The sequence below is a fragment of the Catharus ustulatus genome, chromosome 31 (genome assembly GCF_009819885.2).
Source record: "Catharus ustulatus isolate bCatUst1 chromosome 31, bCatUst1.pri.v2, whole genome shotgun sequence".
Classification (NCBI taxonomy): domain Eukaryota; kingdom Metazoa; phylum Chordata; class Aves; order Passeriformes; family Turdidae; genus Catharus; species Catharus ustulatus.
In genome coordinates, this window is record NC_046251.1 from 959,501 (window position 1) to 986,726 (window position 27,226).

Sequence of the window (27,226 nt, forward strand, 5' to 3'; positions counted from 1 at the left end):
CCCCCAGCGCAGTTCTGAAGGTTTAAATAGAAAGGTATCAAAATAAAAGATAATTGTTGAGAAAGATGAATAAGGGGGAGAAAAAAAAACCCCATCAGCACGGAGGAACTCTTGTCTAATTTCTCACCCACGCAGAGCACAGCGATATTAGTGCCTTCAACTCTGGTTCGTAAAAGCTTTCATGGCTTTATTACCAGCTCCCTGAACAGCTTGTCCTTTTAATAAGCCAAGGCCTCCAGATAGCAGATCTGCCCATGGGAGATCCCATCAGGACGTGGTTAATCCAGGCAGAAATAGCACAGAGCATCATCACACTCACCTGAGGGAGGAAGCCCTCGTTTGAGGCAGGAAAAGGTTAAAAACCACCCCAAAAATTCAGGAGGGAGGGAGAGCTGAACCTCCTCTGCTGGGTTAAGTGGCGCTGCCGGGTGTCCTCACCTTCCCCACCAGCCCTGCTCTCCACAGCCGCTGGCACTGGAGATGGAGGCCTTTAATTATCCAAACTGCTGCCCCTCACAAAATTAAATGCTGCTGAGGATGACTCAGTGTTTAATGGACTGGCTGCTCCTCACGCCGGGAGAGCCAAGCGGGTGCGAGCGAGAGCGCGGCACAACTCGGCATAAATCACCCGCAGACAGCGCTCACGGGGCTTGGAGCAGCCACTGCTGCCTTCAAACACTCTTGTTTTCACTCAGGAAAACCCTGAAGGGAACTCCTGGGAGCAGGCAGGCCGTGACCCTTCCCCACGCGGATGATGGGGATGCGCTTGATTTAGAAATCCCACGGATTCGCCGAGCTGGGTTCTCCGTTCCCGCGATTTAGACGCGGTGGTTTCCTTTGGAAAAAATCTCAGCGATGGTCAGATGAGGTTTAGAAAGCAAACAGGTGCCAGAGGATGTGATACAAAGCTTGATATAAAGCTTGATATAAAGCTTGAGTTGTCACTCAGCGCTCGGGGCCAGCCCAAGCCAGCATGGCAAGGAGCAGCTCCGTTAACGGCCTCGTTAGTCTCACCAAGATGCTGAGCCTTTGGCTTCCAGCAGATAATTAACGATGTGCTCATGAATTAGGAAACCCTGGACCTCTACCAGAATCTCTGTGCAGGTTCAGAGATGGAGAAATGGGAATGGCCCACAGGTTCTTTGCCCATCAATGGCAGGACCAGTTTTTCTCCAGGTATCCAACACCTGGAGCTGGAAAACAGGAAAAATTTCTCCATGGAAAATGATGTCAAGGCTGTCCTGAGCAGTGATGGAGGTTTTAGAGGTGGTGCTTGAGGACGTGGCTTAGTGGTGGCCTTGGCAGCAGCCAGAGGATGATCTTGGAAGTCTTTTCCATTTGAAAAATTCCGTGTGAATACAAGAGTCCCTAATGATGGAGCTGCCCCACCAGCAAGAAAGACACACATAAAAAAATCCAAACAAGGCCCCAGGGTGCCTCATTTGAATACAATTTACTGTCACTAATGATGCTGATGGTTATTTCCCCAAGCTAGGAAATATTTGGCCCCAAAATGGGCTCCTGGAAGCGATTTCAGACGCCAATCTGTAATGCTGGAGCTGATGGAAGCAATTTGCAACCCATTAGCAGAGATGGGCTGTGAAGATATTTCACACATCGCTCAGTCCACGTTTGAGGGGGGATGGAATTTTTCCCCCCCTCTCCTTTGGAATTTTTGCCCTGGATGGGGTGAACACCTGAGCGGTTCCTCTGCAGCCCCAGGAGCTTTTCCAATGGTGACTCCTGAATCAAATCTCTTAAATACACAAAATTAAATCTCCTAAATCCAGGACTGCAGGGCCAGGCACCCACAGAGCCTCCAGGGAAGGACCCAGCAGTGCCCAGCACCTCCAGCACTCACAGGACTAATTGACCATTATTAATTAATTTGCTGGATGCAGGTAAAGAAGCAATTTGGCTCCATGGAGGCAGAAATATCACGGCACAACCCCCCAAAAAACATGGAAAAGCATCACTTATCCATCCTCGCCCTGGGGATGCTCTTCCAAGAAGCAGAACGGGAGTTGATTTCGGTAATTGGGGGATGTGTGATGGAGCAGGGACAGGCTCTGCTGGGAAGGTGAGAGAAGAGCCCCAGGCCTTGAATTATTCCTTGGCCAAAGCTCCCGAGGTGTTCCCGAGACACTTCGGATCCTTCCCGTCTGCTGGAGCCCGTGCTGGGAGCCTCAGCTCTGCAGCACCTTCCCTTAATTACTTTTTTTCATTCTAATTAGATGTGAGGACACGCTGAGGGGAGCCCTGGTTACGGAATCCGTGCTCTGAGCACCCGTTTTTAACACCTCACAAACCTTCCAGCCCTCTCGTCTTGCGGTTATCACCTGGGGCTGGTCCCTCCTCACCCATCCCACATCCCTCGGCTGCTTCTGCCGCCTCTCCCAGCAGGAATTAACACAACCCTCACGTGGCTTCCCCCAAAAAAATAACACGGAAACGCTCCCGGTCCCCACGCTCCACTCGATTCCAAGGATGCAGCTGCATTCTCCCTGGAGCAGGGCCAGCGGTGAGGAAGTTTCCTCTGGCCGCTTTCCTCCTCCTGTAGAAAAATGTTCTGGGGTGTTTGGAGCCCCAACAGCTCCAGGAGACCCCCAGGAAAATTTTTCCATCCAGAGGAACAGCAGAGCTTCTTCCCTGGGGGGTTTTTTGTGCACTAGAAATTCAGGATTCCCAAAAACTTCCAGGTGCTCAGCCTGAGACCTCCCTCCCTCCCCGAGGGATTGACCATCAATAAAACCTCATCAGAAAAAAAAAAAAAAGGGAAAAAAGGGGAGATAACCACTTCCTAAATGTCCTCGTCCCTTATTCCAGCTCCCTGCAGGAGCGCTAATGGAGGGACAGCTGTCAAACAGGCGAGGAGCCACTGCAGGACGGGAAAAGCAGAGCTGGGAATGCTGATCCTGCTCTCCCGACCTCGCTGTCACATCCCCAAACACTCCCCGAGCCTGGCAAGGGGGGTGCAGGCTCAGGGGGTGTCCCTGTCCCCACCTCTGATGTTCCCGAGCTGTAAAACACAGAGATGCTCGGGGAAAGGACCAAACCAAGCGGGATTTTTGGGGACAGGATCCACATTCCTCACCCCGCTGTATCCCAAAGTGGCCACGCTCCCGAGGTTCAGGTGGGGACACCGTGCTGGGAAGGGACACAGCTTGTGACAACGCTGGGGTCTGTCTGTCCCTTTTCCCACACCACGATCCTTTTCCATTCCCATTACTGGGAGCACTGGGAGGGCTCCTGCTGCAACCTCCACACCCAGACCCGCACATGGGGGGCTCAGTTTGGGTGAGGAGGGCACCCCACCTCCCTCAGGGCAGTCACAGGGGGCTGCTGGAGATGTGCTGGCACCGGAGGGGAGCTGGGCAATGCTGTGCCACCCTCCCTGCTCTGCCCCGGGGAGGAGCAGAGCACCCAGCACCCGGGAGCACCCCGGGGACAGCGACAGGAGGATGATGATGGGTCAGCCCAGCAGGGTCAGCCCCTGTCATCGTGACAAGCGCGACAGGATCCAGCCACGGGCAGCACAGCGGGGCTTGCACAGGGGGGGGACACTCGGGGACACCAGAAAAGCGCTGGTCCCCTCAAAAAGGACCAACCCCAGGGTTGAAGGGAGGAGGGAGGCTGAAGCAAGACAGAGATGGGTCAGAGCTGTGGGGAGGGGGTTCCGGGGGGGCTCTGGCGGAGCGAGGAGCCGGAGCATCCCTGGAAGGCGCTGGGGGATGGGAGCGGCACACGCACACGCACACACACATTACCCACATGCAGCAGCACCAACAGCCCCTGCCAGCGCCTGCAATCGCTGGAGCGCCGCTCCTGCGCCTCTCCCTCCTCCTCCTCCTCCTCCTTCTCCTCCTCCTCCTCCTCCTCCTCCTCGCTGCCCACCGGCCTGCGGCACCCCTCACCCCTCGGCGGCCTCCGGCCCCACCAGCGCTCAGACAATGACTTCATGCGGATTATGCATCTGAAGGAACCACCAGCTCCCAGATAGCCACAGGGGGAGGTATCCATGTGTTTGGCAGGGAAGCAGCCTCCTGCTCGCCTTCCTTCTCCTGCTCTTATCTCCTCGCACACGGCAGCTGCCTCCTCTCCAGCGATGCTCGCCCGCGGTCCCCCCTCGCAGCGCTGAGCGAGGCCCCGGCGCATCCCCGCTCCCACGCTTGCACCAAGGTACCAACGAGGATATTTTTATTATCCCTCCCCTCCTCTTTTTTCACGTCTCTCCGTGCTCCCAGAGGTTCATCCCAACGCCGGCGGCGGCGGCGACACGAACCCAGCTCCAGCCACGGCCGCCGGCCCTGATTCCAGGTTTGCATCCTTGATTCCTTTCATCTGCTCGTCGATGCGACGGTGCCATTTGTGGGAGGTGGAGGGGGGGAGAGGGGGAGATCAAAGTGGGGGTGGGCACAGCACCCCAGTCCTGCCGTGGGATGGGGAGATGGGGAGGGCAGGGAGGAGGTGGGAGGGGAGGAAATGCAGATTGCATCCAGATAAATTTATTTATATGTATATATACATATGTGCATGTCTGTGTATATATATATATATGTATGTAGGCTTGGGGGCAAGAACAGGGCACAGCAAAACGTGGATTGGGCAGCACCAACCAGGGCTCCCTTCTCGGCAGAGTGGCCACCTCAGGGTGCTGGCACTGACCATGATGGACCTGAAAGTGGACGAGGAGGAGGTGGACAGCGGGCAACCGGTGAGCATCCAGGCCTTTGCCAGCAGCTCCACCCTGCACGGGCTCTCGCACATCTTCTCCTACGAGCGGCTCTCGCTGAAACGCGTGGTCTGGGCTCTTTGCTTCCTGGGCTCCCTGGCCCTGCTGGCCCTGGTGTGCACCAACCGTATCCAGTATTACTTCCTGTACCCTCATGTCACCAAGCTGGATGAGGTGGCAGCCACCAGGCTCACCTTCCCCGCTGTCACCTTCTGCAATCTCAACGAGTTTCGCTTCAGCCGAGTGACCAAGAATGATCTGTACCACGCTGGAGAGCTCCTGGCCTTGCTCAATAACAGGTGGGTGGCTTGGGGTGGCCCCAGGTGACTTCTCACTTAGTTTGGATGTAGGCAAAAGTCACCAGGTCGTGCTGGTGCTGCTGGGTGTGTGGTTCCCACGCTGGGTTGCCCCAGATGGCTCCAGTGCGCACAAGGTCCTGTCCTCAGTGTGCAGCACGAGAAACAGGGCAGGGGCAACCCTTGGGCTCTTGTGGGGCTGATCCAGCTCCAGTGTCATGTCCTGTGTGCCATCACATCTGGTTTCAGGGTCATTTCAGTGTGCCATCACATCTGGCTTCAGTGTCATGTCCTGGGTGCCATCCTACCTGGCTCCAGTGTCATTTCAGTGTGCCATCACATCTGGCTTCAGTGTCATGTCCTGGGTGCCATCACATCTGGCTCCAGTGTCATTTCTGTGTGCCATCACACCTGGCTCCAGTGTCACTTCTGGGTGCCCTCCCACCTGGTTTCAGTGCCATTTCAGTGTGCCATCACACCTGGCTCCAGTGTCATTTCAGTGTGCCATCACACCTGGCTCCAGTGTCATGTGCTGGGTGCCACCACACCTGGCTCCAGTGTCATTTCTGTGTGCCATCACACCTGGCTTCAGTGCCATTTCTGTGTGCCATCACATCTGGCTCCAGTGCCATTTTGGGGTGCCATCACATCTGGCTTCAGTGTCACATCCTGGGTGCCATCACATCTGGCATCAGTGTCATTTCTCTGTGCCCTCATACCTGGCTTCAGTGCCATTTCAGTGTGCCATCACATCTGGTTTCAGTGCCACATCCTGGGTGCCATCACACCTGGCTCCAGTGCCATTTCTGGGTGCCCTCACACCTGGCTCCAGTGCCATGTCCTGAGTGCCATCATACCTGGCTTCAGTGCCATTTCTCTGTGCCATCACATCTGACTTCAGTGTCATGTCCTGAGTGCCATCACATTTGGCTTCTGTGCCATTTCTGTGTGTCATCACAGCTGGCTCCAGTGTCATTTCTGTGTGCCATCACATCTGGCTCCAGTGTCATTTCTCTGTGCCCTCATACCTGGCTCCAGTGCCACATCCTGTGTGTCATCACAGCTGGCTCCAGTGTCATTTCTGTGTGCCATCACACCTGGCTCCAGTGTCACATCCTGTGTGCCATCACACCTGGCTCCAGTGCCATTTCTGTGTGCCATCACACCTGGCTGCAATGTCATGTCCTGTGTGCCATCACACTTGGCTTCAGTGCCATTTCTGTGTGCCCTCACACCTGGATTCAGTGGCATTTCAGTGTGCCATCACAAGTGGCTCCAGTGCCATGTCCTGGATGCCATCACATCTGGCCCCAGTGCCATTTCTCTGTGCCATCACATCTGGCTCCAGTGCCATGTCCTGGGTGCCATCACGCCTGCCTCCAGTGCCATTTCTGAGTTCCATCCCATGCAGCAAGGCCAGGGGTGCCAGCAGGTGAATCCACAGAGCCTGACCCACACCCCAGGGCGGTGCCATTCCTCGTCCCCTCACCCACAGCTGTGGCATCTCCTTGGTGCTGCCAACCCCCTGCCCAGACCCTGCTGCTCTCCCTGCCCATGCCAACACCAAGGAGCTTTGCTGCTGTCCCCACTCCTCCCCCAGGGAGGGTATTTTAGATATGACAGCAGAGCTGAGACCCAGCACACCCAGTCCCTGTCCCAGCCAGGCCACCACCTCACCAGGACACCACCAAAGGCACAGGACAGGTGGCTGGGTGGCCTCAACCAGGGCTGGTGCTGCTGGACCAACAATGGGGCAAGAGGGAGGGTTTGGAACGTGGACACTGCCCAGATTCTCCTCATCCATCCTTGTGCCATCTCTCCTGTGCCTCTGGGTCACTTTGTGCTGCTGGATGCCCTGGAAATGCCACGTGCAAGGTGGGGCTGTGCTGACCCCACTCAGAGGTGGCTCCTGATATCCCCAAGTGCCTTTTCCCAGTGGGAGCAGCCACCAGAGCCAGGCCTGAGCCCCTCCCTGCTCTTTCCCCCAAGATACGAGATCCCAGACATCCAGACAGCCGACGAGAAGCAGCTGGAAATCCTTCAGGACAAGGCCAACTTCCGGAACTTCAAACCCAAACCTTTCAACATGCTGGAATTTTACGACCGCGCCGGCCACGACATCCGGGAGATGCTCCTGTCCTGCTTCTTCCGTGGGGAGCAGTGCACCCCTGAAGACTTCAAAGTGGTGAGTGACCCATGGTGCCACTTTTTCCCTGTGCTAGGAGGTTTTTTACCCACCTGTAGCTGCTCCTGCCTCCTTCCAGCTCGGGAAGGACCCGGCAGCAGCGGTGCTGAGGGGGTGCTGTGAGGTTTTGGGGGTGCAGAAATATTTGTGACTGTTCAGCTCTGGAAGCTGCTCCCTTGTCCCCAGGATCATTTGTGACTCTGCTCAGCCCTGTGAGCTGCTCCCTGGTCCCCAGGAGTGTTTGTGGCTCTGATCAGCTCTGTGGGCTTGTCCCCTGGATCATTTGTGGCTCTGCTCAGCTCTGTGAGCTTCTCCCTTGTCCCCAGGAACATTTGTGACTCTGTTCAGCTCTGGGAGCTGCTCCCTTGTCCCCTGGAACATTTTTGGCTCTGCCCAGCTCTGGGAGCTGCTCCCTTGTCCCCTGGATCATTTGTGGCTCTGCTCAGCTCTGTGGGCTTGTCCCTTGTCCCCAGGAATGTTTGTGGCTCTGCTCAGCCCTGTGAGCTGCTCCCTTGTCCCCAGGATCATTTGTGGCTCTGCTCAGCTCCATGGGCTTGTCCCCAGGATCATTTTTGGCTCTGCTCAGCTCTGTGAGCTGCTCCCTTGTCCCCAGGATCATTTGTGGCTCTGCCCAGCTCTGTGAGCTGCTCCCTTGTCCCCAGGATCGTTTGTGACTCTGCTCAGCTCTGTGGGCTTGTCCCTTGTCCCCAGGAGTGTTTGTGGCTCTGCCCAGCTCTGTGAGCTGCTCCCTTGTCCCCAAGATCATTTTTGGCTCTGCCCAGCCCTGGGAGCTGCTCCCTTGTCCCCAGGAATGTTTGTGGCTCTGCCCAGCTCTGTGAGCTTGTCCCCAGGATCATTTGTGGCTCTGCTCAGCTCTGGGAGCTGCTCCCACGTGGGCTCAGCTCCCTGAGATCCCTTGGGCTCTGCAAAGCAGGGTTGTGCCGTGGTGAGGAGTGGAAAAGCAGGGGGAGCACGGATGGGTGGATCCCTGGGGAGCACAGGGATGGCTCCGTGCTGTGCCCTGCCAGGGAGCTTTTTTCTCGTGCTGCAGGATCCAGCACACAATAAAGCCTTTATCCCTGGCCCCATCCAGCTGGGAATGAAACACTGCTGCCTATTCGGGTGCTGCCTCAATTCGAGGCTCTGTCCCCATCCCAGGGATGTCCCCTCGTGTCCCCACCCAGCTGGGTGGATGCAGAGCTGCTGCTCGGGTCCCAGAGCAGTTTGGGTGATTGGAAATCTCGGTGTTAAATTCCTGTGACGGGCTCTTCCCACGAGCAGGTGTCTGTTGTCAGCCCTGAGGTATTTTATTTGTTAAATGGAGGCACTTTGCAGCCTGGAGGGGGCTGGATCCCCTCCAGCAGGGCCAGCTCCAGCCTGTGCCCGCTTCCAACACCAGGGCACGGCTGTGTTTCCTCAGGGACTTCATCCTTCATCCCCTGGCTTCCAAATCCCTGTGTTCTGCACCCCCTTCAAGCAGCAAAAACCAAACAGACTCGCAGCTGGTTTGTTCTGCCTGCCTGGATTATTCCCTGCGAGCAGGTCGGGATGATTTAATGGATTTGATTGGAGGATTCTGGCTCTCTGCTGCATCTCTGCTCTCTTTGGGGTCCCCCTGCAGCCCAGCTCTGGGTGTGCTGGGGCTGGGATGGGGTCCTGGTGCTCTCAGAGCTTGTAGGGGATTGTTTCACCAGTGAATTCCTGCTGCTCTGGTGCTCTCAGAGCTTGTAGGGGATTGTCTCACCAATAAATTCCTGCTGCTCTGGGCCAGGCTGGGGGTGCTGACCATGCACATCAGCCCACACCAGGGTCTGGGTCCCCTCTGCACTTTTGGGGAGCCCCTTCAGTGTCCAGGGATGATTTTGCATCCAGGGCTGCCCCAGCTCTCTCACTGACCCAGAGGGATGGGCAGAGATCTTGCCAGGGGGGTCTGGGGGTGTCCAGACCCCTCAGCCTGGGGCAGGTGGGGACAAACCAGGGGGTTGATGGGGACAGCCTGGGGACAGCCTGGGGACAGTGGGGACAGCCAGGGGTTAATGGGGACAGCCTGGGGACAGCCTGGGGGTCAGTCGGGACAGCTGGGGACAGCCCAGGGACAGCCTGGAGGTCCATGGGGACAGCCTGGGGACAGCCTGGGGGTCAGTGGGGACAGCCTGGGGCAGATGGGGACAGCCTAGGGACAGCCTGGGGGTCTGTGGGGACAGTCTGGAGGTCAGTGGGGACAGCCTGGGGCAGATGGGGACAAACCAGGGGCTAATGGGGACAGCCTGGAGTCAGTGGGGACAGCCTGGGGACAGCCTGGAGTCAGTGGGGACAGCCTGGGGGTCAGTGGGGACAGCCTGGGGGTTAATGGGGACAGCCTGGGGACAGCCTGGGGGTCAGTGGGGACAGCCTGGGGTTGATGGGGACAGCCTGGGGGTTGATGGGGACAGCCTGGGGGTCCGTGGGGACAGCCTGGGGCAGATGGGGACAAACCAGGGGCTAATGGGGACAGCCTGGCGGTCAGTGGGGACAGCCTGGGGACAGCCTGGAGTCAGTGGGGACAGCCTGGGGGTCAGTGGGGACAGCCTGGGGGTCCATGGGGACAGCCTGGGGACAGCCTGGGGCAGATGGGGACAGCCAGGGGGTCAATGGGGACAGCCTGGGGATCAGTGGGGACAGCCTGGGATCAGTGGGGACAGCCAAGGGGTTAATGGGGACAGCCTGGGGTCGGTGGGAACAGCCTGGGGACAGCCTGGGGACAGCCTGGGGTCAGTGGGGCTGGCTGGGGGCGATGCCAGCCGCCGATGGCCGGCACGGGCAGCTCCAGAGCCCGACACGCCGCGGTGCCGCCTTATCTGTCCCTGGCAGAAGCGAGGGCTCGGGGCAGCCGCGGCGAATGCAAATGAGGAGCCGAAATACCTGGGGTGAGGATGAGGCAGAGGAGGAGGAGCCGCCTCCTCTGGGGTGGGGGAGCAGCGATACCGGAGCAGGAACCCCCCCGCGTGCCCCCCAAAATCCCACCCGGAGCAGCGCAGGGGGGCTGGGGGCTGCTGTCACCCCCCAGGGCAGCTCAGAGCATCCCCTGCAGCCAGGACAGGATCCCCTGGCACACGGGGCTGGCGCTGGACCATCCCACCCATCCTGGGATGATTGGAGCTCTTCACATCTCCCTCCTCCATCCCCAGCCACCTCGGGGGTCCTGGCTCGTGTCCCACCCCACCCAGAGCTGTGTGCAGGGTGCAGGGACACTGCCAAACTCAGATTTATCCCATAATGGAGAGTGAATCCTCTAAAAAAAATCAGAGGGGACCATCGGTGCTCCCCAGCTCTGTCCTGGCTCCAGGGCAGCGTTTGGTGCCCACCAAATCCCCCCCCATGCAGCAGGATGCCCAGAGAGGCTCCTCGATCTCCTCCAAAAATCCTGGCGTGACCTCAAAGCTCGGAGAGGCGAAAATCTTGACCCCCTCTCAGGACATCCCCTGAAGGATTTGGGCTGAGATGTCCCCAGGGATGGGACAAACAGGGGACAGCCACGTTTTCCTCGCCCCGTTTTGGGGCCGCGCTCTCTGACACCTCATTAGCAGCGCAGATCGATGTTTCGCTTTTCCTATTTCATTATTTATGAGCTGGATTCCTCCCTCCCCTGCGGGAGAGCACAGCCCCCGCCCCGGCTCCCTGCTCGCGTTTCCTCCCCTCGCCGTGAGGTTCCCCTGGAGCCTCGAACATCCTCGGGGATCTGCGCCGAGCCCAGCAAGGGGGAGACCCAGGAAAAAATGAGAATGAGCTTCCTCTCCCCACCCCAGTATAGAATTGTGGCTGCAGGACACCTCGGGAAGGTGCCCCGTGCTTGGGAATCATTTTTTGGGTGCTCAGGGGACAGGAGAGGCTGTGCCTGGGGTGGCACGAGGTGAATTTGCAGCTTTTGAAGCCATCCCGGGGACAGCCCCATCCCAACTCCCTGCTCCGGGGCACCGAGCCTGGAGCGCTGGGCATGGGACAGCCTGGATGAGCTGGAGAGGATTAAGACCTCTGGACTGTTTCCATGAGGCTCCAGGGCTGAGCTGGCACTGGGGAGAATTGAGTTTGACGTGGAGATCATGCCGCTGCCTTTCGCATTGGATTCTGCATCCTCTGCCCTGGAAACGCCGGGTGCACAGAGAGGGAGCCAGGGAGGGGAAAAAAGGTCTGCAGCAAACCCCAGGCACACTCCTCCTGTCCTTCCTCCCGTCTCCATGGGATGGAGAACAGATCCTGCTCCTCACAGCACCCCACTGATCCCCTCCTGACCCCACTGGACACCACCAGACCCTGCTGTGCCCAACCCCAAAACCTCTCTGCTCAACCCCAAAACCTCTCTGCACCCTGGGCTCCCTGCTCAGCTCCATCTGAGGGGGATATTGGATCTCTGAGGGGGATGTTGGATCTCTGAGGGGGATGTTGGATCTCTGAGTGGGATATTGGATCTCTCTACCTGGCACTCCGGGCACACAGGAGCTTCTCCCCCTGAAAAAAAATCCCCTCGTGTGGCACAAACTCGTCCTGGAGGGATGGGCACAGCAGGACACGCTCAGGATGCTCACCCCGAGCATCCCCTGCTCTCCCTGGCTCCAGCCCCTTCCCCAAACCCCCAAACCCAACCCCCCGTGGCCCCCCACGGCAGTCACAAGCCCCGGAGCCCCGTGGCGAGCGGAGCATCCCCGCGGCGCAGCGTTAGTGGATAATCACGGAGCCGGAGTGAGAAGCATCTCCAACACAGCTGGAGAGAGCGGGCTGGGGAATTACTGCTACCCAGACATTTCCTGGAGCTTTTGACAGTTAATAAACAAACCGCATGGGTCCATCTGGCTCTGCAAAAACAACTTGGGGACAGCGTGTGGCCAAACCAGGCGCGGCCACTGGTCCCAGATTGTCCCGAACTGGTTTGGGGTTGGATCCCAGCAGCGTTCCAAGCCTCGGCAGATCCCCCAGCGGAGCCGGCGCGTTTACAAATTCTGTAAGACATTCGAGTGATTTATGCAAATCACTCTTTAAAGCGGCAAGCAGGCTCCTAAATAACTTATAAGCGTTGGAAACTGCCGGCGTGGATCCGTTTTTTGTGAGCGCTGCTTCACCTCCGACATCCCGGGGGTGTCCCCAAGGACCCGGCCGAGCATCCTCACCTGGATCACCCAAAACTCCCCCACATCTGCAGCACAGTTTGACCCCCGAGCTTGCCCCGTTTTCCAGACGGATGAAGCACAAACCCAGCGGGAGCTGGGGCTGCCTGCAGCGAGATAATCGGAGGTGATGGAGCAGAGGAGCCGCCACTCACGGGACCCTTTGCTGCTGGTGGCTCGGGCTCTCCTGGGGAAATGCAGCGGGCTGGGAGTGCCCCAGCTCTGATTTTCCAGTATCACCGCATTTTGCTCAAAGCAAATCATCCGGAAAGCAGCCGTGAGCTGTTTCACCCTCGGGCACGGAGCAGAGACACTCAGGCGTTGTTCCTCGTCCCAGCTTCACCCGAGCGTTCCCAAACCTGCTCAGGCAGGACCGGGGAGCCTTTGGCTGTTTGTGGCTTTGCTCACCCCGCACCGACACGGATGTGGATGAGAATTCTTGTGGGAATCCTGCTGGACAAACCCCGGCGATGTGGCTGGGTGGGACCAGCCCCACCGAGCTCACCACGAGTGATCTTGGCCGAGATGGGGCAGAAGAGGATGGGGAATAAGAGGGATGAGAACACAGCGCTGGTGTGGCACAGTGAGAGGCCACCACTTCATCAGAGCTGTGAATGCATCCAGCTCCTGAAGCTCAGAGCTCTGGAGAGTGGTGGGATTAGAGGAGAAGGAGTTGTGGGATCAGGGTCAGGCTCAGCTGGTGTTGTTTTAGTCCCTGGTTCTGCTCTGGGGCTGTGCCCAGCCGCAGCGACTTCCCCAGAACAGCAGCACACAGAGGGGTCACACAAATCCCAAAAGTTCTGCACATACCCAGAGGGGTCACACACCCCAAAATCTCTGCACACACCCAGAGGAGTCACACACCCCAAAATCTCTGCACACACCCAGAGGGGTCACACACCCAGAGGGGTCATAAACCCCAAAAGTTCTGCACCCACCCAAAGGGGTCACAAACCCCAAAATCTCTGCACATACCCAGAAGGATCACAAAACCAGAGGGGTCACACACCCCAAAATCTCTGCACCCATCCCCAAAATCTCTGCACACACCCAGAGGGGTCACACAAACCCCAAAATCTCTGCACACACCCAAAGGACTCACACATCCCCAAAAGCTCTGCACACACCCAGAGGGGTCTCAAACCCAGAGGGGTCACACACCCCAAAATCTCTGCACACACCCAGAGGGGTCACAAATCCCAAAATCTCTGCACACACCCAAAGGGGTCACACATCCCCAAAATCTCTGCACCCATCCCCAAAATCTCTGCACCCACTCAAAGGGGTCACACACCCCAAAATCTCTGCACACACCCAGAGGGGTCACACACCCCCAAAATCTCTGCACATACCCAAAGGAGTCCCACATCCAGAGGGGTCACACAAACCCCAAAAGCTCTGCACACACCCAGAAGAGTCACACACCCATAGGGGTCATAAACCCAGAAGGGTCACAAACCCCAAAAGTTCTGCACACACCCAAAGGGCTCGCACATCCCCAAAATCTCTGCACCCATCCCCAAAATCTCTGCACACACCCAGAGGGGTCACACACCCCAAAATCTCTGCACCCACCCAAAGGGGTCACAAACCCCAAAGCTCTGCACACACCCAGAGGGGTCACACACCCCAAACCCCAAAATCTCTGCACACACCCAAAGGGCTCGCACATCCCCAAAATCTCTGCACACACCCAGAGGGGTCACACATCCCAAATCTCTGCACACACCCAGAGGGGTCACACAAACCCCAAAATCTCTGCACATACCCAGAAATGTCACGCCCCAAAGCACTTTGCACACCCAAAGATGTCACACCCCAAAGCACCTTGCACACCCAGAGATGTCACACCCCAAAGCACCTTTTACATCCAGAGATGTCACACCCCAAAGCACCTTGCACACCCAGGAGGCTCCTGCCCAGCCAGAGGCACCACACACACCCAGAGGTGTCACACAAACCCCAAAATCTCTGCACATACCCAGAAATGTCACACCTCAAAGCACTTTGCACAGCCAGAGGCACCACACACCCCCAGAGGTGTCACACCGAGAGCTCAGAGCATCTCAGCACCACCTCTGCCCAACCCTGTTCCTCTTTGCACGGAAAGACTCGTTAACAAATGAATTATTAACGATCATTAATAAGCTGTAATAGCAACTGTGGCTGCTGAAGAGATGAGGAAGCTTTTGAGTGGTATCCGACCGCAGTGGAGGTGAGGATTTCACAACTCAGGGCAGGGCAGCACAGCCCTGGACAACATCAACATTTGAGGGGTTCCAGGCTGTCCCCTCAGCCTCTCCTTGGTGTTTTCCCAAAATTTTTTAGCAAGATGCTCTCAGAGTTCCTGCCCAGGAACATCCTGGTTCCATTTTCCTGATATCCAATGTGGAGAAGCCAGGCTGGATGGGACAGACCCCCCGAGCCTCTGGAGACACAAATCTCCACAGGGAGAGCAGGAAATTATCTGTCTCGTGGCCTTTTTTGCCTGGGTTTAATTTCTCTGGCTGTTTTAGAGCCACCTGTGTTTTATGGAGCTTGACCGGGGCTCCCCAGGCAGCGCTGCAATTCCTGCTCCAGCCAGGGCTCAAGGAGCTCCTCACCAGCTCTTATTTATTTATTTACACATCCTCAACGCTTGGATATCATAAACAATTATTTATTTTTGGAGGGTTTGGTGCGTTTGCATCCAAGCTCTCAGCGCAAGGACGGAGCTGGGGCACGGTGTTCCCACCCACTCTGTGATTTATCAGGGATTTTAAACTCCTGGCAGGGACAGGGAGACCCTTCCAGAGGCCAGGGATGTGTGACTGCTCTGCTTGGATGAGATGAGATTGGAAAAGCAGCGAGCACAGCAAGGAGAACACCGTGGGATTTTTCTCCTCTCCAATAAAACCGCCGGCTCGAATCTGCCTGCACGAACCGTCTGAGCCTTTGTGAAGGATGTCGGAAAAAAAAAAAAAAAATCACAACCTGTTCACGGGTGATTCGCGATGGGAAGGCGTTGGGATAAAGGAATAATCCGGGAATTAGCGACACCTCGGCACATCCTCCTCGTCCTGGTGACCTCTGAACGCCGCACAGGGACATCGCCAGCGGGTAAATCAACAGCACAAACTGCTTCAATTATAGCAGCATAAACAGATCCCGAAAAGGAGGATGCGGAGCCGTCACGGCCGATCAAAGCTCCAAAAAGCAGAGGGGGGGGTCCAGGCTGAGCCCCCCAAAACCCCGGAGCAGCGTGGCCTCAATGCCCGGGGCAGCATCACCGGCACCCGGCAGCGCTGGCTGCGAAGAGTTTTTTACCCAGGAAAGCTTTGAAAGATTAATAGAGTTTAAATGGAAGCGTTTGGAGAGGAGATAAGGCTCATCTGATATGAAATCATATGGAACAACGGGATCCGGGGAGCCCTGGCTCTATAATGAAGTCCACTTAGCACATTACTCACCATAATGTGCTTTTTATGCTTTTTATTAAAGTCCTGCGCTGCAGGTGCTGAGTCTGCGGGGCCGGAATGGCACAAGGACCTGACACAGCCGGGATGAGGCGTGGAAAAGTCACTTTTGGTTCCTTCCCACCCCCTTTTTGAGGCTCTGGCATCACCGGTACCCGCGGTGGGCCCTGCAGGGACGGGGTGGAGAGGAGGCGGAGGTGGGGAATAATACAGAGAGGGGGAAAAAAAAAAAAAACTCCTTTTTAATCATCAATTTTTCTGCATTAGAATGTGACATGCTAATCCACTGTGAAGCGTCTAATCTGGGGGATAAAGGGCCGGATAACACAAACTGCGCCCGGCTTGGCTGGCGGAGCGAGCCCAGGCAAGGTGGCAGCATCTGATAAGGGGAGCAGGATTAGTCCCGGCACAGATCCCGCCTGCCCGGGCAATCCCACCTTGCTCGGCTGCCTCTGTTCTGCTTCTCACCAGGGTCAGGGAGGGATCTGCAGCTCTGGAACCGTCCCAGAGCGGCTCATCCCTCCCGGAGCCGCTACCACCATCTTAAGCGCATCCCTGAGCCAAAACACGTGGAAAAAATTCATTTTTTTCTCCGCACACACGGATTCGTGGTGAGAGCAGGACAGCCCGGTTGGGAGGTCTCCGTCTGTCCCAAATTTCCACCCCCACGTGCAGCACCTCATCCCATCCCATCCCGAGCTCCGGGCACCCCCGGGGATGCCGTGGGCAGCTCAGCCCCGGCTCAGGCAGTTTTTGGCAAAAAACGAGCGGGTCCAGCTCCCGGAGCGATTTCTGCGACATCCTCCCCGGGGCTCGGAGACCCGGGATAACAGAGCTTGCAATGTTGTTTTCTCCTCGCCTCCTCGGGGATTGGTTTATCTCTATGAATAACTCCATCCCGGCTTTGATCTCCTGTGCCATTAAAGCGTGACAGGCTGTGAAATGTGCTGTTGCTGCCGTCAAATCCCGCTCCCTCTCCCCCTCCTCCGCCGCCTCCGTGCTCCCCCGCTCCGGGAAACCTCCTTTCCCAGACCCGTGAGGAGCTGCAGAGCATCGAGCGGGGCCGAACAGCCCCGGGACAGCGGCCAAACATTGTGCTGGAGGCAGGAAAAATAATAAAAAATTTTCTTATTCCATCCTGCATCCTCAGCGGAGCATCCCAGCGCCGGGTCGGGTGTGGCAGCATCATCCCAGCACCCGCCACGGGGGCTGATGTCACGGCTAATTTTAGCATCCCCCGTCCCTCGCCCCCGCTAAAGCTTTACCTGAGAGAGGGTAAAAATAACTCCCGGCGAGGGAGGAGCTGGAACGAGCCCAAAAACTCCTCCAGCATCTCCAAAACTCGCACAAACCAGGGCGGCACCCCCCGTGCCTGCGCTTTGTCCCCAATTCGGGGGTCAGGACATTCTCCCCTTGTCTCCGGTGCCACCGGGCTCTGGGTTGTGGCTGTCCCCGGTCACCTTCACCCCGGCTCGGGTGTCACCGCCGGGACAGGTGGCGGTAACCGGAGCCGGGCTGGGAAGCGGCCCCGGCGCTCCCCGCGAGCTGTTTAAGCCGAGCGAAGCAGGTTAATGGCCCCAGTCGATGATGGAATGTTTTCATTACAGCATCTTTCGCTCTGTCTCTCTCTCTCCCTGCTGCAATCACTCCCGAGAAGTCGCATTAAACCTCCCCGCGCTCAGGGAGCGGATCCGCCCCTCGTTCGCACTGTCGGGGTCGGGCTGATGGTCCCGGGCAGCTCCGCTCACCTGGGCGAGCCCTGCTGGGGCTGAACAATCCCCTCAACCCTCAATTTCTTCATTGAATTTCCCTTTTCCTGTCCCAGCTCACAGGAACCCAGCGGCAGAGCTGGGAGCAGCAGAAATCCCAATCCCAGGGAGAAATCACAACCCCAGGCAGAAATCTCAGTCCCAGGCAGAAATCCCAACCCCAGGCAGAAATCCCAACCCCAGGCAGAAATCCCAGTCCCAGGCAGAAATCCCAACCCCAGGCAGAAATCTCAACCCCAGGCAGAAATCCCAACCCCAGGCAGAAATCCCAACCCCAGGCAAAAATCTCAACCCCAGGCAGAAATCCCAACCCCAGTCAGAAATCCCAGTCCCAGGCAGAAATCCCAACTCCAGGCAGAAATCCCAGTCCCCGGCAGAAATCCCAACCCCAGGAAGAAATCCCAACCCCAGGAAGAAATCCCAAACCCAGGTAGAAATCACAACCCCAGGCAGAAATCCCAACCCCAGGCAGAAATCCCAACCCCAGACAAAAATCCCAGTCCCAGGCAGAAATCACAGCCCCAGGCAGAAATCCCAACCCCAGGCAGAAATCTCAACCCCAAGCAGAAATCCCAACTCCAGGCAGAAATCCCAGTCCCAGGCAGAAATCCCAACCCCAGGCAGAAATCACAACCCCAGGCAGAAATCCCAACCCCAGGCAGAAATCCCAACCCCAGGCAGAAATCCCAATCCCAGGCAGAAATCCCAATCCCAGGCAGCTCCTGCCTGATTCTCCCTGTCCAGAGCATCCTCCAGGACCAGCCCAATGTGTTCCCACCCTGCTGAACCAGCCCAGCTTTCCCAAACCCAGTCCCAGGATCAACCCTGGAGCTGTTCCAGCCCTGCCCTGCAGCTCCAGCTCATCCCCATCAAAGGGCATTTGTGACCTGGCCCCCAATTTCTGGTGGCTCCCAGATTGCCAATCCACCTTCCTGACTCTTTTCCAGGAGGAGTTTTCATCTCAGATTCTCTGGGATGCTCCCCAAAGGTGTAACCTTGATCTTGGCCTGATGAAATTTCATCCCCTGGCTCTGGCACTCGTCCCCAAGGTCATCCAGGCTCTCTCCCAGGTCCCCAAAAGGAATCTGCCAAAAAGGAATCTTGTCCAAGGGCTTTTTGAAGGGAATATTGAGCTTGGGGACCCCCAGGATGGCACAACCATTGTCACATCAAGGATCACTGCAGGTTCCACCGACATCACCTGCCCAGGGATCTCAGACAACTCTGCTGCTGTCAGAGCAGATTTTTACTCAGCTCCTGGCTGATTTGTTCTCCCAATTTGTGGTGTCCATGTGAGCTGGGTTGTGCTCAGGGAACCCTGCACAGGGAAGGAAATTCAGCAGCTGAACTGAGGGATTGGGGTGAGTTTCTCCCAGCCCAAATCTCCCATCCATCCAAGCGCTGCCAGATTTAGATTCTCCCCTGGGCTGGCCATGGCAGAGCCAGGATGGAGCTGGAGATTGCTCTGTGGTCTCTGGATGCTTTTCTGAAGTGCTGAGCACAGGAAAACAGCAAACCACGAGAAGGGGCTGCGCTGCTGCAGAGAGGAGACGCCAGTGCTGCCGGCTCCATCCCAGCGTCCTGCACCAGAGCTGCTCCCCAGGACCCCAGTTCAGGAGCTGGATGCCATTCCTTGAGGGAAAAGGCAACTCCCAGTGCCCCACTGGGATCAAATCCTGCCAAGGACCAGCCCTGCTCGGGGCAGGATGGATCTCACACCACTCAGAACGTTGGACTTGCTGGGATGGGATCAGAGGAGCCTGAAGACACCACAGCATCCTTCCCACCCCTACTGAACCAGGCATTTTGGGAAAACCTCTGGGCTCCAGCTGCCCTGGGGATGAGTGCAGAGAGCCTGGCACGGGGAGGCTCTGCAGACAGCCGGGGACCCAGCAGGGAGAGCCTGGCCCTGGCTGGAGCAGCAGCTTGGGCTGCCAGGGATGCCAAGGATGGAGGGCACAGCGTGGGGATGCTGCAGGAGGTACCCGCACACCTGCACACGCCCTGGCAGCCCCTGGGGCAGCACCGGGAGCTCCCAGGGCGCTTCTGGAGCCGCTGATGTCGCTGCTCTGTCCTGGCAGCCGGAGCCGGCCGGTCCCAGGGGACCTGGGGAGCCTCCGGAACCGCCCCTCGCTGCTCCTCCCCTCCTTCTGCTCCTGAAATACCCGCTCTGGCCTCTCCGAGCATCCCTCTGCTCCTCTCCCTCACTCCTCTTCCCTTCTCCGTTTTCTCCTCTCTGAAGTTGCCCCTTCCCTCTCCCCTGCTCTCCCAAACCTCTCTCCACTGAGGAACTGACTGAAGACCCCCAGGCTGGGGCAGGGGCCAGGACCCCCCTGGCAGAGCCACACTCCAGCTGGGAGCTGGGCAATGCCTCTCCAGATATTCTGCACCATCTCCTTCTCCAGAGAGGAAGGACCAGAAGACGCTGCAGCCGCCGCAGAAGGAGAAGACGGAGCAGAGGAGTTCCTGTACGGGCAGGAGGAGGATGAGGAGGATGAGGAGGACACAGGAGCCACCACGGACTTGGTGGCGTTCGCCAGCAGCTGCACCCTGCACGGGCTGAGCCACATCTTCGTGGAAGGCACCCTGGGCGCCCGGCAGGCGCTGTGGGCGGCGGCTTTCCTCCTCTCCCTCTCCATCTTCCTCTACCAGGTGGCAGATCGTGTCACCTACTACCTGGAGTACCAGCACATCACGCTGCTGAGCGAGCAGGGCAGCCCCGAGATCGCCTTCCCCGCCGTCACCTTCTGCAACATCAACCGCGTGCGGCTCTCGCAGCTCAGCCGCCACGACTTGCTCTACCTGGCTCCCCTGGTGGATTACGAGCCTGGCATGGAGTTGGGCTTCACCCCAGCTCGGTCTGACCCCTGGGAGGAGGAGCCCTTAGATTTGTTTGGGTTTTTTAACCGTACTTGCCACCAGCTGGAGGATATGCTGCTGAGCTGCAGTTACCGCGGCCAGCGCTGCGGCCCCGCGGATTTTGCGCCGGTGAGTAGCACCAAGGTGGTTCAGGCTACCAGGAGCAGCTCTGGAGCTCACCAGGCATTGCAGGTGATGCTGATATTTCCCTGATGTTCTCCTTGCTGATGTTTCAACCCCATCTGGCAGATCCCTGGTTGTGGGGGTCCTCTGGTGGGACACAGAGCGTGTCTGCGGGGTTGTGTTTGATGAGGCACCTCCATCCCGGTGCCATCAGGGTTTGTGGGGCACCAGGTGGGTCCTCAGGTGCTCCTTGCCCAGGTTGGCAGCAGATCTGTGGTGTTGGGGTCGTGCTGGAATGGCTGAGGAGGGATGGGGGATCCAGAATCCCGTCCAGTCCCATCCTCTGCCGGGTTGGAGGAGACATCAGTGAGTGCCACCACCCTGGGGAGCCACAGCTGCTCTGGGCTCTCTGAGGCTGGGGTAAATGTGCAGCATCTCTGAGTCCATCCCTGCTGGATCATCTCCTCCTCCACCAGGGCCAGGATCCAACACTGAGAGATCCTGTGGGTCAGGAACCCGGATCAGAGCGTGCCCAGGCTGGTGTGGATGAGTTTTGGGGCTGGGGACGCTCTCCTGGCTGCACACAGAGGAGCCTCAGCCTCAGCCCTTGCTCCTGGTGGTGTCTCTGTTGAACCTGTGTTGTTTAAAGTCTCTGTGTTCCAGCCCCAGCACTGAGAAAGAGTCAGGAGACTCTTCTGTTGTTTATTTTATTTTATTTTATCTATAAATTCTTTCCCTGACTAGCTGTAGTTCTTCCAGCTGGTCAGCCCAGGCACACTCTGCCTGCCCCTGGGGTGGGCACTATCTTTTATACTAAAAACTACTTAAACATTATTTACAATTATCTTCCAATACCCATTACTTATATTGTACAGCCTGCTTCTTTTCTAAACCAATCCAGATATGCCAACATCACCTAAAAAATGGATGCTGGGAAGAAGGAGGAAGAAGGACATAAGTTCTTCCATCTTGACCTCAGACCCTTATTAGAAATAATCTTAAAAACTTTCTTTTTCACCCTATAATAATCTAACTTACTAACTAACTGTGACTTGTAATTCTTCATGTAAGGATGGAGAGAAACCCAAGGCACAGGGGTTTTGGGCACTGTACCAAGGCTCCTGAGCCCCCTGCTAGGATCTCAAACCTCCCAGGGCACCCAGAGGGATGTCCTGGATTATCACAAACCCTGGATTTCCACAAGTCCTGGATTCCCACAAGTCTTGATTCCCACAAACCCTGGATTCCCACAAGTCCTGGATTCCCACAAGCCCTGGATTCCCACAAGTCCTGGATTCCCACAAACCCTGGATTCCCACAAGCCCTGGATTCCCACAAACCCTGGATTCCCACAAACCCTGGATTCTCACAAACCCTGTGTCCTTTCCTGCAGGTCTTCACTCGCTATGGGAAGTGCTACACCTTCAATGCAGGGCAGGACGGGAAGCCCAGACTCATCACCATGAAGGGAGGCACCGGGAATGGCCTGGAGATCATGCTGGACATCCAGCAGGACGAGTACCTGCCGGTGTGGGGGGAAACAGGTAATTCACTGCACTCCTGAGGTGCTGCCCAGCCCCTTCCCAGCTCCCCAGAACACAGACTCCCATCCCTGAGGCTCCCTTCTCTTCCCTCCTTCCATTCCTCAGCACTTCTGCTCTTTTATTTCCCTTTTCTCCTTGTCTTTGCTCTTTGCCATGGCAACTCCCCATCGTTTAGACACGCAGCCATCACTTGTTTATAAATAGAGGCAAAAAACTTTCCCTGGGTGTGGAGCAGGGGGCAAGGACACGGTGCAGCAGACAGATGGACAGATGGATGGACACGTGGATGAAGCCACAGCAGGGTGGGCACAGCCCCTCAGGGCAGGGACAGCGCTCACCCCGCTCCTCTCTCTGCCACAGATGAGACCTCGTTCGAAGCTGGGATCAAGGTGCAGATCCACAGCCAGGATGAGCCCCCACTGATCGACCAGCTGGGATTTGGGGTGGCTCCAGGCTTCCAGACCTTTGTGTCCTGCCAGGAGCAGCGGGTAGGAATGGGCAGGGCTGGGGTGTGCCCTCCCTCCCTCCCTCGCTGTCCCCACACCGGATGGAACTCAGTGTTGGGGATGGATATCTGTCCCATGCCACATTTTGAGGGGTTCTCTCCTCACTCCAGGCTTCTCTTTCTTTCCAGCTCATCTACCTGCCACCTCCCTGGGGTGACTGCAAGGCCGTGGCGGGCGACTCGGAGTTCTATGACACCTACAGCATCACGGCGTGCCGGATCGACTGCGAGACGCGGTACCTGGTGGAGAACTGCAACTGCCGCATGGTGCACATGCCAGGTGAGCCCAGCCTGGCCCCAGCCCGCCTGGAAAACCTGTGGGTTTCTTTTTTTGGGTCCCTGGTGGTATTTAATATGATTTAATATCATTTAGGTATCTCTTAGAAAAGCTCAGAGAAAGATCGGAGACCTTGCTTGATGAGTTCCACAAGAATCTTTGTTTCATGGGAAGGGAGTCAGGCAGGATTCTCTCAGAATCATATTTATAGGTTCAGGGAGGATTCAAACTACAACCAATAAAAGTTTATACAAAGAACAGCATCCAATCTAAGTGAGAAGTTCTAAAGGTGAACTGACCAATTAAACTAATTTCTAACCAATTATCTTCCAAAGTGTTAGGAGAGTAACCAAATTCTTAAAGAATTTGGCTCAACCTTGGTATCTAGGATACCTTATCTATTATAACAAGTTCCAGGGGAAGATGGATTTGGAGGAATTTACCATCCACAAAACCTGCTCTGTGTCTCCCCAGGTGATGCCCCTTACTGCACCCCGGAGCAGTACAAGGAGTGCGCAGACCCAGCCTTAGGTGAGGCTGCCCAGCCCTGTGGGATGGAGCTGTGGGGTCAGGGTTGGGTTTCTCCACCTCTCCATACCCCTCTCTATCCCTGCACAGATTTCCTGGTGGAGAAGGACAATGAGTACTGCATCTGTGAGATGCCCTGCAACATGACCCGCTACGGCAAAGAGCTCTCCATGGTCAAAATCCCCAGCAAAGCCTCGGCCAAATACCTGGCCAAGAAGTACAACAAATCAGAGCAGTACATCGGGTGAGGAGCTGTGGTGGTGGCAGCAGGGCAGGGTCTGCTCCCTCCATCCCAAACTCAGCCTGATCTTCTGTCCTGCAGGGAGAACATCCTGGTGCTGGATATTTTCTTCGAAGCCCTGAACTACGAGACCATCGAGCAGAAGAAGGCGTACGAGGTGGCGGGGCTGCTGGGTGAGTCTTGGTGGCTGTGGGGGACCCTGGGACAGTCCCCCAGGTGGCCTCGTGCTGGCCCTGTCACCACAGACACTGGGATGTGTTGACAGCACGGATGTGGAGCAGGACACCCCAGTGCCACACCCAGGCACCAGCCACAGTGGTGACAAGTCCTGCCCCTTTCTCTGCTCATTGTCACCCAGCTCTGGACTCAGCCACCCCTCTGATGGCTTCTGTCCCCTCCAGGTGACATCGGAGGGCAGATGGGGCTGTTCATCGGGGCCAGCATCCTCACAGTGCTGGAGCTGTTTGACTACGCCTACGAGGTGAGTGTCACCTCCATGTCACAGCTGTGCTGGTGTGGGACATGGGGAAGGGACACCCATGGATCCCCCGTGCTGAAATGTGGCTCTGGCAGGTGATCAAGCACCGCCTGTGCCGGAGGGGAAAGTGCCGCAAGAACCACAAGAGGAACAACACAGACAAGGGCGTGGCGCTGAGCATGGACGATGTGAAACGCCACGTGAGTGTGGGGCATGGCACTGTCCCCTCTGCTGTCCCCTCCTGTCTGTCCCCTCCTCCTTGTTCACCTGTCCCCTCCTGCCTGTCCCATCCCGCTTTCCCCTCCTTCTGTGCCCTCCTGCTGTCCCCTTCTATCTGTCTCCTCCTGCTGTCCCCTCCTGCTGTCCTCTCCTGCCTGTTTGCCTGTCCACTCCTGCTTGTCCTCTCCTCCTTGCTCCCTCCTGCCTGTTCCATCCTGATGTCCCCTCCTGCCTGTTCACCTGTCCCCTCCTGCCTGTCCTCTCCTCCTTGCTCCCTCCTGTCTGTCCCATCCTGTTGTCCCCTGCTGCTGTCTCCTCCTGCTTTCCCTTCCTGCCTGTCCCCTCCTGCCTGTCCCCTCCTGCTGTCCCCTCCTGCCTGTCCTCTCCTCCTTGTCCCCTCCTTCTTGTCCCCTCCTATCTGTCCCCTCCTGCCTGTTCACCCTCCCCTCCTCCTTGTCCTCTCCTCCTTGTTCCCTCCTGCCTGTCCCATCCCACTGTCCCCTCCTGCCTGTTCACCTGTCCCCTCCTATCTGTCCCCTCCTCCTTGTCCCCTCTTCCTTGTCCTCTCCTCTTTGTCCCTTCCTGCCTGTCCCCTGCTGCTGTCCCCTCCTATCTGTCCCCTCCTGCTGTCCTCTCCTCCTTGTCCCCTCTTGCCTGTCCCCTTCTATCTGTCCCCTCCTGCCTGTCCCATCCCGCTGTTCTCTCCTCCTTGTCCCCTCCTGTTTGTCCTCTCCTCCTTGTCCCCTCCTGCCTGTCCCCTCCTGCATCTCAAGGGTGACCCAAGAGGTGCTGTGGGGTGAGGAGTCACCATTTTGGGGTGTCACCGTTTTGGGGTGTCACCGTTTTGGAGAGTCACCGTTTTGGGGAGTCACCGTTTTGGGGTGTCACCGTTTAGGGGTGTCACCGTTTAGGGGTGTCACCGTTTTGGGGAGTCCCTGAGCAAGCAGCAGAGGGCCCAGGCAGAGCTGCTGTGTGGGGGGATGTCTCTGGCTCTCTCTGCACAATGAAACCAGCAGCCCCAACAACCTGTCCACCCTACAGAACCCCTGTGAGAGCATACGGGGACACCCAGCAGGCATGACGTACGCAGCCAACATCCTACCTCACCACCCTGCCCGGGGCACCTTCGAGGACTTCACCTGCTAACCGACGTCTGGATGTACAACCTGAGCTACCAAAGCCCTGCGAGAGCTGCCCTTGTCCCCGCCGCACGGACACACCCAGGGGACTTCGCTCCTCGGCACGGTGGGACACGGACAAGAGCCACGGGCTCGGATTTGGGGCGGGCAGCGGGGTCAGAGCCCGGCGCGGCTCCTTCAGAGACTCCGGGACGCTCCAGCGGAGCAGGAGCGACACGCACAGCGGGGCCAGGGCACGGGGCTGTCCCCGCTCCCCCTTGGCTCCCCTCGGCCTTTTTAACTCAAACCCAGAAGCCAAGAAGAAGCAGCCGGTTCCGTTCGGCCGCGCTCTCCATCCACAGCCCTGTCCGTCTGTCCTCCGTCGTCTCCATGCTCATCCTGCTCCAATGTCTTGGTTGTGCCTGTTGGGCCCTCCTGGGTTTGGTGGGGGGATCCTGGGGAGCCCCCAGTGTGCCCAGGGTAGAAGGGAGGGAGTGCCCAGAGAGCTCCTCTGTCCCCCAGGGTCGCAGCTCCAGCTCACCCAGGTGATCCTGGCGTGAAGACACAGCACCTCCAGCTGTGCAGAACGTCTTCCCTGGGGTCAGCCTTGGGGTCAGACTTGGGGTCAGACTTGGGGTCAGTCCTGTGGTCAGTCCTGGGGTCAGCCTTGGGGTCAGCCCTGTGGTCAGCTCTGGGGTCAGTCCTAAGATGAGCCCTGGGGTCAGCCTTGGGGTCAGCCCTGGGATCAGACTCGGGGTCAGTCCTGGGGTCAGCCCTGGGGTCAGACTTGGGGTCAGCACCGGGATCAGCCCTGGGGTCAGCCCTGAGATGAGCCCTGTGGTCAGCCCTGGGGTCAGCCCTGGGGTCAGCCTTGTGGTCAGTCCTGGGGTCAGCCTTGGGGTCAGCCTTGGGGTCAGCCTTGGGGTCAGCCCTGGGGTTAGCCCTGGGTTCAACCCTGGGATCAGACTTGGGGTCAGCCCTGGGATCAGCCCTGGGATCAGGCCCAGGATCAGCCCTGGGATCCATCCCAGGATCCACCCCAGGACCAGCCTTGTGGTCAGTCCTGGGGTCAGTCCCAAGATCCACCCCAGGATCAGCCCCAGGATCAACCCCAGGATCAGCCCTGGGATCAGCCCTAGGATCAACCCCAGAATCAGTCCCAGAATCAGCCCCAGGATCCACCCCAGGACAGCCCCAGGACCAGCCCTGGCAGCACCAGAGGGGGCTCAGCTGGGAGGTGCCACCTCAGCTCTGAGGACACTGGGCACTGTCCCTCCCTGCCCACCCCTCCCAGGCTCTGGCTCTGGGCAGTTCCAGTTCCAGCGCTGCCCTGCAGCCCCTCCCATCCCCAGGATGTCCCCAACCTTGGGGACAAAGGCAGAAGGAAACCCAGGCCCCATTTTTGGCCACAGCCCCATTGGGGACACCCCCTTGGCACTGCCATGGCTGGGCAGGCACCAGAGCCCCAAACCCCCCTTGGGGCTCACAGGGGGCTCTGGGGCTGCAGCTCCAACCCCACTGAGCCCCAACACTGGGGGCTTGGGGTGTCTGTGGGTTTGGGGTGTCTCCTGTGGTTTTGGGGTCTCTGGGTTTGGGGTCTCTGGGTTTGAGATGTCTCTGGTTTTGGGATGTCTCTGGTTTTGGGGTGTCTCTAGGTTTGGGGTGTCTCTGGGTTTGGAGTCTCTGGGTTTGGGGTCTCTGGTTTTGGGATGTCTCCTGCGGGTTTGGGGTGTCTCCTGTGGGTTTGGGGTCTCTGGGT

The 27,226-nt window shown here is 57.7% G+C and overlaps 3 protein-coding genes across 5 annotated transcripts; 2 read left to right on the top strand and 1 right to left on the bottom strand.

The window, feature by feature from the left end:
* Positions 1 to 3,986: 3,986 nt before the first annotated feature.
* ASIC1 (acid sensing ion channel subunit 1) lies at positions 3,987 to 25,501 on the top strand. Of its 2 annotated transcripts, none has more exons than XM_033083389.2 (12): positions 3,987 to 4,317; positions 4,634 to 5,031; positions 7,018 to 7,213; positions 21,951 to 22,101; positions 22,462 to 22,589; positions 22,736 to 22,886; positions 23,358 to 23,414; positions 23,502 to 23,655; positions 23,734 to 23,825; positions 24,054 to 24,133; positions 24,226 to 24,330; positions 25,391 to 25,501. In XM_033083389.2, the coding sequence occupies exons 2-12, from the start codon at positions 4,667 to 4,669 to the stop codon at positions 25,493 to 25,495; spliced, it is 1,584 nt and encodes a 527-aa protein (XP_032939280.1). In that variant the 5' UTR covers positions 3,987 to 4,317; positions 4,634 to 4,666; the 3' UTR covers positions 25,496 to 25,501. The 2 variants fall into 2 exon arrangements, with proteins under 2 accessions (XP_032939280.1, XP_032939279.1); XM_033083388.2 differs by having other exon boundaries at positions 3,988 to 4,317; positions 4,637 to 5,031.
* On the top strand, positions 19,642 to 21,569 carry LOC117009156 (acid-sensing ion channel 4-A-like). Its single transcript, XM_033083394.1, has one exon. The coding sequence runs from the start codon at positions 19,943 to 19,945 to the stop codon at positions 20,645 to 20,647; it is 705 nt and encodes a 234-aa protein (XP_032939285.1). The 5' UTR covers positions 19,642 to 19,942; the 3' UTR covers positions 20,648 to 21,569.
* A 268-nt stretch (positions 25,502 to 25,769) lies between the features above and the next one.
* LOC117009155 (tetra-peptide repeat homeobox protein 1-like) lies at positions 25,770 to 27,025 on the bottom strand. 2 transcript variants are annotated; one of them, XM_033083393.2, is made up of 3 exons: positions 26,677 to 27,025; positions 26,146 to 26,575; positions 25,770 to 26,073 (listed from the first exon to the last, which is right to left on the bottom strand). In XM_033083393.2, the coding sequence occupies exons 1-3, from the start codon at positions 26,909 to 26,911 to the stop codon at positions 25,770 to 25,772; spliced, it is 969 nt and encodes a 322-aa protein (XP_032939284.1). In that variant the 5' UTR covers positions 26,912 to 27,025. The 2 variants fall into 2 exon arrangements, with proteins under 2 accessions (XP_032939284.1, XP_032939283.1); XM_033083392.2 differs by having other exon boundaries at positions 26,146 to 26,590; positions 26,662 to 27,025.
* Between the last annotated feature and the right edge of the window lie 201 nt (positions 27,026 to 27,226).